Source organism: Leucopleurus acutus (assembly GCF_964270905.1).
Source record: "Leucopleurus acutus genome assembly, chromosome: 5".
In the NCBI taxonomy this organism is placed as follows: Eukaryota; Metazoa; Chordata; class Mammalia; order Artiodactyla; family Delphinidae; genus Leucopleurus; species Leucopleurus acutus.
This window is the reverse complement of record NC_139147.1, coordinates 4,232,912-4,246,129: the sequence shown is the minus strand read 5'-3', so window position 1 is coordinate 4,246,129 and position 13,218 is coordinate 4,232,912. Positions and strand designations below refer to the sequence as shown.

The following is a 13,218-nucleotide window of genomic DNA, read 5'->3' as shown; positions in this document are numbered from 1 at the left end:
CCATGCATAGGAGCTACTGCATCTTACCTGGTACAAGCCAACTCACGTATACTTTAACTTCATAGAACTCTGTCTGAGGTAGGTACCATTATTATTCCCGTGATACAGACAAGGCAACTGAGTCACAGAGAGGTTCAGTCACTTGCCCCTCATCACACAGCTGTTAGTGACAGAGCCAGGATTCCACCCGGGCAAACGTAGGGTCTGCTGCGTGGACCAACTTGAATCCAATAGTCTAAAGGAACAGCTAACCCTCTCTATGAATGTGTAGAACCAAAGGTAGCTTGCCTGCTTCAAACAGTATTCTAGATGTTTTTCAGAACTCAGTGCAGAATAAAGCAGGATAAGCACAAGCAAAAGCAAATTAAAAGGAACAGGAATCAATGAGGCCAGATGCCAAGACACTTGCTGTGCCTCTAGTGTTGTGTTTTCTTATAACAAGTCCCTGGAACAGAAAGGATGGGTTGCGGAGATCTCGTTGTTTTACAAATAAAATATACAGGTTTGGGAATTCCCTGGCGGTCCAGTGGTCAGGACTCTGTGCTTTCACTGCCGAGGGCCTGGGTTTGAGCCCTGGTCGGGGAACTGATATCCCACAGGCCACATTGCATGGCCTTAAAATATATATATATATATATATATATATATTTATATTTATATATATATCAGGTTTATGTAGAAAGACAAGAGGTTTTTTGCCATTTGCTTCATCCCTACAACCAGCATGTCCTGGGCACCTGCAAACATACCTCCCCCAGGGTCAGCCCCCTCCATCTGTCAGTAGAGTCCCCCTACTCACTCACACCCACACCTCTAAACAGAGGGTTTACATTACAACTTCCTTGTTTCTGGTTTTCAGCATTATCAGCTGCCCTGCCCCTCGGGAGGTCAGCTCTTTTCCACCATCACCCAATTCCTGTCCTCTTCCCCTACCATTGTCCTGATTAAGTTACTATACTGTCATCACGGTTTGAGCCAACTTCATCATTTACATGATTATGACTGTGAAAATAATATTGAGAGAGTTTACTTGATAGGAATATTTTACCAAGGGAGAACCCAACTCCTGGCAAACAAGATTTCCAAATGGAAGGCGGTTAGGTGGCGTGGCGCTCCATGGCCACGGCTCGGCTTATAAAGTTTGAATGAGTAAGTGCAGTGTTTTCTAGTGTGGTTTGTTACTAGAAACTTATGTGCCGTTGCATTGCATGAGCTGACTTGTTCATAACTGCAAGGTCATGCTGACATAAAGAAAGCTTAGGTTTTGTTTAAGGTCAGAGTCAGCATTTGGGGGACGTCAGGGCAGTTTTAAGTTTGGGTTTGTGACTGTGAGGGTCCATCTAGGGATATATTCAAACTGTGGCCTCCAGTTTGGTTTTTTTTTTACTACTTAATTAATTAATTTTGTTGTACCGGGTCTTAGCTGTGGGCTCCTTAGTTTGTGGCATGCGAACTCTTAGCTTCGGCATGCATGTGGGATCTAGTTCCCTGACCACGGATCGAACCCGGGCCCCTGCATTGGGAGCATGGAGTCTTAACCACTGCGCCACCAGGGAAGTCCCTCCAGTTTGGTTTTTTTCTAACAGGACTAAACAGAGGTTCTTCATGACTGAAGCATGTTGTGTACAATAATTACGTTTCGTTTACTGTTGGCTCGCTTGGTTTTCCATGAAGTTACATCAGTTTAATCCCTAAACTTTCCTCTGGTTAAAATAAATCTCTCACATCAGATATTTACCAACTTCACCCGTGAAGCTTCTGTCCCTCTCCAATCAGCCAGGTTACCCAGCAGCTACCATGCAGCTGACATTCGGGGACCCCTCCCCACCACCATCCTGGGGATGACCTTTGCCTCCCTCTCTGTAGCTGGAGTCCCTGTTTCCTGGATACAGTACCTTCCACTTTCTTAGTTTCCACCCTTGTTTTGCTGGAGCACATCTTCCAATAACATCCTGAGAAAAGGGTATAAGGGGAGGTAATATTTTTAAAGATTCTTCATGTTTAAAATGTATTCATTCCCACCAAGGATTAACTGAGAGTTTGGCCGAGGATAGATTTCTCAATTATAAATAGCTCCCACTTTGAATTTTGAAGTCTTTGCCTGGAATTAAGTGACTCTCACTCCGGCAATGTTTGAGTGTGGTGACCGTGAGAATGCACTTCTCAGGTTTCTAGGTGCAGGTAGTTCATTGGCCAAGAGTTCCAGTTGCTGCATTCTAAAATCCATAGTAGGTTTGCTGGAGGCCCGGCTTCCCCTGGCTGCTCCTAGCCAGTGACTGAGACCTGTTACAGAAAAAATTATTCATGACACTTCGTGCAAATGGTCAGGCCGACTTTATTCAAGGGGGTGATGGCAGTAAGCATAGGGACCACTCTTGTGGGGTCTTGTAGGGGAGAGAGATTGGATTCAACTCCAGACACATCACGGGCAAGCATTTACAGCCAAGGAGCAGGGTGGAGATTGTGGATAGAAAATTACTAAGAGGAAACATCAGGGTTGAGGGGATTCTGGCTAAACAGGTTAACAAGATTCTTGCTGAAGGCGGGACCTGGAGGGTGGAGGAGGATTCAGAAACTGATTTAATATGGATGGCCATCACATATCAAAGGTGGGGCTTTCTGGTTAAACTGACTTAGCAGAATTCTTGCTAAAATTGGACAATGCAGAGATGAGCGGAAGTCCAGAAGTCAGACCTAGTTTAAAAAGAGCTCGGGGGGCCTGAGTAGAGTTTGGTCAAGGAGAGAATCCTTATCAGAACCTTGAGATACCAGGCAGCCCCATTCCTGGGCCACACAGGCTCAGCTGAAGCCCAGCTTGCGTTCCAAGATGCCCATTGGCCTTGCCGAAGTCTCCTGAGACTGCCTGGCCGCCTAGGACATGCCCACCCCAGCTTTTTCCCTTTCCTCCCCTTAGGGTCAGGCTTGAGTTGGGGTCTGACAACTCGCCCTGCTTAACCCCACCCCTCTCACCTTCTCTCATAGGTATTTCCCCTAATAAAAATTCTAGCTCATTTAACCCTGTTTCGGTATCTGCTTTTCAGAGGACTCAGATTAACACAATGAGAATGACTGTTCCCTCACAGTCTGTCCAGCAAGGCATGTTGACGAATATTTTGAGTTTTGCCATTCTGAGAGAAGAAAGTTAGTCTCAGATTAGTGTTTTATTGCTCTTGCTGTGAGTGAATCCAGGGTCTTTTCATGCTAAGAATGGCTGTACAGTCAGCCCTCCCTCCCCATGGGCTCCACATCTGCAGATTCAACCAACCATGGATCACATTCTATGTTTATGATCCATGGTAGGTTGAATCCACTCATGCAGATCTCACAGATACAGAGGGCTGGCTATGGAACTTGGGCACCTGTGGATTTTGATATCCGTGGCAGGTCCTGCAGCCAATGTCCTGCAGATACGGAGGGATGGCTGTATGTATTTTCTGTGAACTGTTTATATCTCCTGCCCATTTTTATTCCTATCCCTGGGCTTTTTTAATTGATTTATAAGATTCTTTATGTATTAAGGTAGTTAGCCCTTTTGCATTATAAAACTGCTCTCCATATTTTGTCTTTTCATTTTTTAGATGGCATGTTAAAATATGCTTATGCTGTCGTTAATACCTGACCTTTAACAAAGCAAAGAAAATACACACCATATAGTGAAAGCAAAAATTAAAATATTTGACAAGCAGCAAAAACAGAAAACAACCCAATTATGAAGTTATCATAAAGAACAAATATATCTCACATATATTAAGTGGCCTGTAAAAATGCCAATTAAAAGGAGGCAATTCTTAGATTGAATCACAGCACATAAACCCCAAATTATGCTGTATATTAAAAATGCATACATACAAGAGAATTGAGGTCACAGGGAAAACCACCACCCTGAAAACTGGAGAGACAGGCAGATTCATCAAATCACAGATTACCTGAAGCAGGGAGCTCAGCTGGGTCTAGCATCCGGTAGGAACCCTTAAAGGGTAAGTGACTAATTGCTGGAGACTGAGCTTGGATGAGCTTGAGAGATTAACTCCTGGAGGCCAAGCCTTGGAGGAGCTCCTACACCTTCCTGAGTTTCTCCTCCAGGAGCCCTACCAGGCTTTCAGAGGGAAGACTGAAGAAAAAATCCCCTCGTGCTTCTGGCGGTAGGAATGGGAAAGCAGCCATTTTGAAATATGTCCCCAGTGCTCTGTTCTTCTCAGCAGGCTTGTCTTCGAGGGAAACTGTTTTACCAGAGTCTAACCAATGAAGGTTTTACCAAAGATTAGCCAACCTGGGGGAGGGAAATACCCAACTCCAGGCCCCTCTGGCCTTCCTGTCTCCCCTAAGGAGTGAAAGGAAAAAAAAAAGCCACTTGTGAAGGCCACAGCTCAGGGACACAGGCTCACTAAAAGACTGAGACCTGATCACAGGCCTGTGGAACACTCCCTCATTCCTGACGTCTTACTACCACATAATAGGGCTCCTGTAAAATAACAATGGATTACAGCTGAAAAAAACTGAAAGTCTCAAACCCAATGTAAAAGAGTCTATAGGGATACCCAAGAAAGAGAGGAGAAATGTTAGCCTCTGACACCTACGGCTACAGCAAATAGTAAACAGAGCCTATCTCCCTGCCAGATGAACATAACATTCACACTAAAGACCTATTTACCAAGTATACCATGTCTGGCTTTCAACAAAAAATAACAAGGCGTACGAAAAGTAAAAAACCACAGTTTGAAGAGACAGGGAAAGCATCAGTACCTTGCCCAAATACGGCAGAAATTTTGGAATTAGCATACCAGGAATATAAAACAGCTATGATTCATATGCTAAGAGCTGCAATAGAAAAAGTGGACAGAATACAAGAACAAATGAGTAATGTAAGCAGACAGATGGACACCCTAAGGAAGAATGAAAAAGAAATGGTGGAAATTAAAAACACCATGACAGAAATGAAGAACTCCTTTCATGGGCTCATTAGTAGACTGGACACAACCAAGGAAAGAATCATTGACCTTAAGGCTATGGCAATAATACCTCCCAAACTGAGAAAAGAGGAAGAAAAAAAATAATTAAAAACCTGAAAAATAAAAAAGAACAGAATATCCAAGAACTGTGGGACAACTACGAAAGGTACAATACATGTAATAAGAATACCAGAAAAAAGAAGCGAGAAAGAAACAGAAATATTTGAAGTAATACTGCTGAGAACTTTTCAAAATTATCCACAGACACCAAACCACAGATCCAGGAAGCTCAGAGCAAACCAAGCAGGATAAATACCCGCAAATGTACACCTAAGTAAATTGTATTCAAACTAGAGAAGATGAAAGACAAAGAGGAAATCTGGAAAGTAGCCAGAGGCAAAACCAACAACAACAACAAAATAAAATGAAACCCAAAAAAACCACTTTACTTATAAAAGAACAGGGTAGGAGTTACATCAGGCTTTTCTTCAGAAACCACGCAAGCAAGAAGACAGTGGGGTAAAATATGTGAAGCAAAGTGGCTGTACCATTTTACATTCCTATCAGTGTATGAGAGTTTCAGTTAATCTGCCACTATATTCACCAGCGCTTGGTATGGTCAGTCTTTCTAACTGTAGACATTCTAATAGGTATGCAGCAGTATCTGACTGTGATCTTCATCTGCATTTCTCTAATAGCTAATGATGTTGCGCCTCTCTTCATGTGTTTATTTGCTGTGTGTATATCTTACTTTGCTAAGTGTCTATTCAATTCTGTTCATTTTTAATGGGGTTGTTTTCTTATTATGAATTCTGAGGTTTGTTTATGTGTTTTGTATTCAAGTTCTTTATTAAATATATGATTTTCCTATAGATTCTCCCAGCTTGTTTCTTGTGTTCTTCTTCTCTTAACAGTATTTATCAAAGAGCAGAAATTCTTAATTTTAATGAAGTCTAATTTATCCATGTTTTCCTTTTATGGAGCATGTTTTTCATGTCATATCTAAGAACCTTTTGTCTAACCCACAAAATTTTTCTTCAAAGCTCTCCAAAGTTTCTTCCAAACGTCTAGAAGTTGGATAATTTTAGGTTTTCCGCTTTATATAATATGATATACCCATGTTGAGTTAATTTTTGCAAATGGTGTGAAATATGAATTGTAGTCATTTAAAAACATGGCTACTTAATTGTTCTAGCTCTACTATTGTTCTTTCTCTACTGAATTCTTTTTGCACCACTGGCAAAAATCAAGTGACCATATACGTGTATATCTAATTCTGGACCCTCTATTCTCCTCCATTTATCTGTTTGTCTGTCTTTTCACTATATGCAGTAATTTTGATAACTATAACTTTACAGTAAATCCTGAAGTTCAATATTATAATTTCTTCAATTTTGTTCTTTTTTTTCAAAATTATTTTGACTACTCTAGATTCTATTTCCATATGAATTTTTGAATCAGCTTAAAAATGCCTACACAAAAGCCTACTGGCTTTTTTCTTTTTTTTCTTTTTGAGATTGCATTAGATCTCTAGATAATTTGGGGAGAATTGACATCTTAGCAATATTGAGTCTTTTACTTACCTCAATTTATTTAAATCTAATTTGTCTCAGTAATGGTTTGTAGTATTCAGTGTATGCATCTGCAGATACTTTCACCATATTTATCACTAAATATCTCATACTTTTATGCTATTGTATATATTTTTTAATTTAAAATTTGAAAGTTAAAAAAATTAAGTTTAAAATTTCAATTTCCCATCATTAGTTGCTAGTATGTAGAAATACAATTGACTTTTATATAATGATCTTGTATCCTGCAACCTTCCTAACCTCACTTATTAGTTCTAGTAGCTTTGTTGTAGACTCCACTGGATTTTCTACATAGGTGATCATGTCATCTACAAAAAAAAAAAAAAAAAGGCAGTCATAACACTTCTTTTCTAATCTGCATGCCTTTGACTTCTTATGAAGATAATGTATCATTGATTTTAAAACTTGACAGAGGATGCATGCACTCATACAGATGCGCACACACACACACACAAAGATCTCACACACACACACACACGTGCTCACACACACACACACACACAAAGATCTTCAGTAATATTTCACATTTCCAGGAAGGTCAGTCTTCTTCCTGGTTTTAGGACACAATCCCCTTGAAACTGGCATTTCATATTCTCCAATTTAAAAGTAAAAATTAAGTGAAGTAGTGTAAGGGATTTATTTAAGGGGATAATCAGGGTTACATTTTGTGGTTGGATAGAAGCATCTCCAGGTGTCCGCAAAACCTCCGTCAGAGCACTGATGGGGAGAAGACGCATGGAAGCTGATACCAGAGTTGGGTCAGACCCATCTCTTATTCATCCACCTCTTGTACCTCATTTTTTTTCCAGCCAGCCAGTTTGAATGTGTCCTTCATGTCTGTCAACCCTTCTCTTGCGTTCCTCGCATCCCATCAACTGTCGAAACCCAGCAAGTATACATCTTCAGTATCAATTTACTTTGCCATCTCCTTCCTCATCCCACTTCTCATCTCCTCGTTCATGGTCTAGTAAGCTTCATCATACTATGAAAGTAACCAGGTTTTGTGTGTGTGTGTTTGTCTCCAGACTTTCTGGCTCCTAATCCCTTCTACTGGTTGTTGTACTCCATATTTATGAAGTGGGAAAATGAATGCCCGCCCATGAGGAGGTTGAGGTTGAGAGAATGTTTGCAAAGAGCCTGTGCTAGGCAAACACTGGTGTTTCTCTCCCTGGCCATTTGTATAAATTATAGGACTAAATGCAGTTTCCAGGTTCCCTGAGGGACTCAGACTGTAGAGATGTGTGAGGATGGATGTGTGGAGCGAGTGTAGGGGTGACTTTCAAGGGAGCTGGGTCAAGGCCAGTGCGTATCTACAAGGAAATGGTAAGTGACAAAGGATGGACAGTAATTTTGCCAAGAGAGGATCTTACAGAGCAAGGAGGGCTACTCACTGCTTGGTGAGAAAGGAGTTCTTTGACCGATGCTTATCTACATTTCAGGCTCATAGGAGAAAAGACTGGGAATGTGGCAAGAGGAATAAATATTGCCATTGTCAACTGTAAGTTATTCAATGTTTTCTTTAAAACTCCTCTAAAAGCTCTGTGATTGGATATTCAGTGGTACCTTGGGTTTCTTTATGATTTCTGCACGCGATCTAGTCTAGGTTTATATTTTAATGCATTTTAAGAGTATATATTTAACTATTTTTTACAGTGCCTCACTTTAGAGATTTCTGGTTCTACCGAAAATCTGAAATCAAATATAAACTGATTTTTAAAAAAACAAAGAAGGACCTGCTGAATTCAGAGCTAAAACCAGATCAGCAGACCTGGGGGTACAGACACCCTGGAGTTGGGCTTCACGTTTGCTCTGATTCCTGGTGGCCCAGCAGAAGGTGACACCAGTTCCTACCTTTGTCTGATAAAAGGGCCTCAGGGGAAGCACAGCCTGCCCTCCTCTTAGGCCTGGAAAGAAAAGAAACACATCTGTCACTATTGCCATCGGGGGCCCTGACAGTAAGAACTGTAGCAGGTTTGGGGAAAGGGTTTCCCTTGGCGTCTGTGCCTATGAGCAAGGTGAGCACATAGTCCAGTGACAGAGGGCTGCAGGACCCTGAGGAAACTGTGCCTGATCTGCAGGGAAAGCTACAGGGGGCAGCAGAAAGGGCTGAGTGGGGGCCCTGGTGTTTGTGGGAAGAGGCAGGTGCACTGGGAAAGAATGTGGGCGTGAATCTAACTGGAAGCAGGTGGGAGGGATGCTCTGGGCAGCCGGTGTGAGCCCTAGCCTTCCTGACCCAAATCACTGGGGCCCCCTTCAGGGAAGGCAGTCCTTTCCTTCAGGTGGGACCACGGCAGTCATGCTTCCCGGAAAGAGACAGAGAAGGAACACGCTGTTTTCAGAATGTGCCCTGAGTCCCCATGTACCTTCTTTTAAAAACTGTGTCTCTCATTTCCAGATGTGAGTGGGAAAGTATTAGCAACACAGTATTTTGATATGTACGAAGGAGGTAAGGAAACTCTTTTCCTCTTAAAATCAAAATGAATTATACACACAAATTAGGATAAAAAAAAACACAACCAAAAACATCAAACATTCTTATTTTGTCTCCCAAAAAATTTGCCGGAAGCAAATTTTTTCTAGAACTGTCTTACATAAACCCTCGTGGTCTCTGAGTTCACGTATTAAAATTTGAAGACATTATCTAGAAAATGTCTTTTCTTTGATCACACTTGTCCTGGATCTTTTCCTTCTGCCCCTTCCTCGGATAATGGGAAAGAGAAAATATCTCTTTCTTTTTTGAAACCAAACATGTAGAATAATGTGATCAGCCTCCAGCCCTGAATGTCGTCATAATTACTGCTGTGTTCACGGCGCTGGGCGTGGTGCACGCATCCCTGGAGCCCAGGGTGTCCATCCTCCTCCAACTGTCCCTCCATTCTGGACTCTGGATCTTGACTGAAGTTGTTTTTATTTAGCACTGAGAATTACCTAAAACAAATCTTTATAAAGATAATGGAGAGGAACAATTAGAAGTGCCCGGATGCACTCAGGAACGATGCCGTTAATCATAACTACAAATACAAGCCCCAGTGGTAAATAACAGGGTTTGAGCTGAGCCTTTATTTCCTCTCTGTAAGAAACAGAGGGGTCTCTTAGCAAGGACTTACCCATCCCGGTGTGGTCTGTTATGTCTCGTATTTCTCCTCAGTGTCCTGGAGCCACTCGGCTCTTAGAGGGTCATGCCCAGGTTCGGTGTTTTCTTATTAATTGCAAAGAAGAGCCCACCTGTGTTGCCAAAGTCGTTGCTGGTTGGCTTCAGAGCTGATCGCTAGAATCTTTATGATCCGATCATGCTGCTTGCCTCACATCGCCCCACCGTGGAAGCCACAGGCCATTTACTATGAAAGCGCTAAAGCATCATTTGCGTGGTCGAGAGACAGTTCTAGAATCAGAGGATTCAGAGCCCGGGGCACAGCAGCTGAGAGCAGAAGCACAGCCTCTAGGGCCAGAGTCTCAGCTGACAGAGAAGGTCCTAAGACTGATTTGCATTGACCCGGCAGATAACTCTGGACCGATGACGAATTTTATTCAGAGCGCTCCCTCGAACTCCCTGCTCTTCATGGTGACCCACGATGACGGTAGCAGCAGGTGAGTGCAGACTTGTCACAGCAGGGGCGAGAGTCAGGGAAGCCAGCGGGGGAGGTGGGGTGCAGAGCATCAGGGCTGTCAGTGTTCCTCAGTACATCATTTAGGAGACGACAGAGGTCCAAGGAGAAGGATGCTTCTTCAAGGAAAAGGAATGGGAAACCATGAGGAACCGACTACATTTCTAGAGAAACAACAAGCTGGTGGGGCACATAAATCCTAGAAACTAAGGAATATTTCCAGGTAGCAAGACAAAGCCACCACTGACCATAAATAAAATAGCAAAGCTAACCCTTGGCCAAAGAGCTAAACCCAGGGTGGGACTTATACACACGCACGCACACACGCACGCACACATACACGATGCTTTCACTAGGGAGAAGATGACCTGGTCAGTGTTTCTCCAAGCGTGCTCTCCTGCGCAAACGTGTGCGTCTTCACTGCTTAACTTCCGAGAACCCCGGAGTGCTTCTAGGCGTCATGAATTTCCGAGATGGGGCTACTGAACATGGCATCTCCCAAATTTGTTTGAATTCAGATCTTATTCTTAAAAGAGCATCTTCCCAGATGGAAGTTCTTTGACATGTGCTTTGAAAGACTCAGATGTAACCCATTTAGGAAAATCTGAACTTATTTTTTCTTTTCCTTTCTGCCCACCTCCCTTTACTTTGCCCTGAATTGCACCTTTCTACAACGGTAGGATTCTTTAGGTTTTGTTTTTGTTTTTTTTCATTTTTGATACTGACTTTTCTGAATACGAAAGGGACAGTTTTGACACTTGTTTTCATCTTTCAGCAACTTCTGTCCTCTTTATTGGTGGTCAGTAAACAGGAGGGCAGCAAGGACCGAAAACTATGCTGGCTGGGATGAGGATGACTGAACCCCAAGACCCAGGGCTTTTCCGAATTGAGAATTCAAACTCTGGACCCCAAACTGAGTCTAAAAGAGTCCTGGATGTGGCCTTATGTGTAACTAGAGATGTGACACACTCAGCCAGCATGTGTGTTTCCCTCCTGCCCTGCACCCCAGGAGGGCAGGCGCTGCTTTAGAAACCTGTCCTAGGACAGACTGTGTCCTAGCACCACATACCCGAGTCCGCAGGTGAGACATTCACATGCTTCCCCCTTTGCCCCGCAGACTGAAGGAGGACGCTAAGAAGGCCATAGAAGCCCTGGGAAGTAAAGAGATCAGGAACATTCGGTTCAGGTCGAGCTGGGTATTTCTTGGAGCAAAAGGCTTTGAACTTCCTGCAGGAATTCAGAGAGAAAAGGTGAGTGGTTGCTAAACATCCCTTCCTGAAAACCAGTTACCATATGTCCTAGCAATTCCACTCATAGATACATAGCTAAGAGAATGAAAAACATACGGTCACACAAAAACTTGTACAAGAACGTGCTATTATTCATAACAGCAAAGAAGCAGAAACAACCCAAATGCCTGATGAATAGATTTTAAAATGTATAAATAAAATACGGTATATCCACACACTGGAATATCATTAAGGCACATACAGAAATGAAGTACTGATATAGGCTATGACATGGACGAACCTTGAAAACACACTAAGTGAGGAAAACCAAACACAAAAGGACACGTACTGTATGATTCCATTTATATAAAATTTCTAGATTTCTGTCCAGAGACAGAAACTAGATTAGGGGCTGTCTAAAGGCTGCGGAGGATGGCGAGGAGATTCGAATGGGTTTGTGCGTTCTTGTTCCCGGGATGAAAATGTTCTAAAATTGAGTGTGATGATGGCTGCGTGCCTTTGTGAATACACTAAAAGCCATTGAATTGTACACTTTAAATGGGTGAATTTTATAGGATGTGAATTCTGTCTCAGCAAAGCTGTTATATTAAAAAGAGACATAAAACTAGAATTCCAAAGTTTAGAATGCATATTCTTATTCTTTTTAAGCATGAGTTTAAGGTGCTCCATTGTCTGTGAAAGAACTGAAGATGGAAAGCCTTAAAGTCAAATCAATCTGAACAAGGAACAAGTGTTCCTTCTGAGCAAGGAACACTCCGATTACCCTGAAGAAAATATATAGTCCTTCTCCCAGAGAACTGAAAACCAGACTTGAGAGTTGTGCCGTCCCATATGGGACGGCAGCTACTCGCCAGATTTGCAGGTTACATTTAAACGGATGCAAGTTAAAGAGAACTTAAAATTCAGTTCATCAGTCACGCTAGCCACATTTCAAGTATTCAGTAGCCAAATGTGGCTAGTGGCTGCTCTACTGGGCACGTGGATTAAAGGACACTTACACCATAGCAGAAAGTTTTCCACCTGTTGAATCAAGTTGCTTCAAATATGGAGTCACATTGAGAGGAAATCACGTACCCTGAGTAGTTTGTAACAAATCCCATCCTAGGAAGTGATTCTCTTTTTATGACTTTGCTCACAGCTGGCTCGCTGACCATTTGTTGATTAGATGAATGGATAAATTAACTCCTTTTCTTTCCTTTGCACAGGTCAACCACTCGGATAATGCGAAGAACAGGTATCCGGGCTGGCCCGCAGAGATCCAGGTAGAAGGCTGCATACCAAAAGGACGAAGCTAATGTTGCCCGGCCTCAATAAAGGTGCCTTTTATAGACAAATGCATCCCGAATGGACCACACCTCTTAGCCGACAGTCAATATTTGATGAGTATTTTGGGTTTGTCGTCAACCAGCGGACCAAAATATTTTCCCGTTGTCTAAAATCTTGTCGCACAGACTTTTTATGCCAGTGTTTATAGAGTGAAGGTAGTGAGCAGGACAGCTGAAATGCATGGGAATTGTTCAAGGGGACGCAGTGACTTCCCCTTGAAAGGAGAGGACTGGGGAGGGGAAGCAGCCACTGCTTGTCCAGATGTGGAACCACTTTATGATTGGATCTATGTTTGATCCCTGTGGTCCAGACAGCTCTGCAGAGAGAAAACCTTTATTCCCCGATCACCGAGCACACCCTCCTTTCGGACATCCTGCCTCTCAGGATGAACAGCAGTCAGAGGGCTTAGCAACCTTCCTGGGTCAACCCCGGTTGAGCTCTTGAACTCCCCCTGCAGGTCCCTGAATTTACTCATTCCACGAATCTGGGTGCGCCT

General features: G+C 42.7%; 1 protein-coding gene across 2 annotated transcripts in view; it reads left to right on the top strand.

Annotated features, from left to right (window-relative positions):
• FAM3B (FAM3 metabolism regulating signaling molecule B) overlaps nt 1-12,691 on the top strand; it is a gene marked incomplete at both ends in the record, with an annotated part of 53,818 nt that extends 41,127 nt beyond the window's left edge. For both annotated transcript variants that reach the window (XM_082839489.1, XM_082839490.1), the window contains 5 exons: nt 7,981-8,039; nt 8,937-8,987; nt 10,042-10,129; nt 11,264-11,396; nt 12,602-12,691. In XM_082839489.1, coding sequence (XP_082695615.1) covers nt 7,981-8,039; nt 8,937-8,987; nt 10,042-10,129; nt 11,264-11,396; nt 12,602-12,691 — 421 coding nt within the window. The remainder of the gene's footprint in view (nt 1-7,980; nt 8,040-8,936; nt 8,988-10,041; nt 10,130-11,263; nt 11,397-12,601) is intronic.
• Between the last annotated feature and the right edge of the window lie 527 nt (nt 12,692-13,218).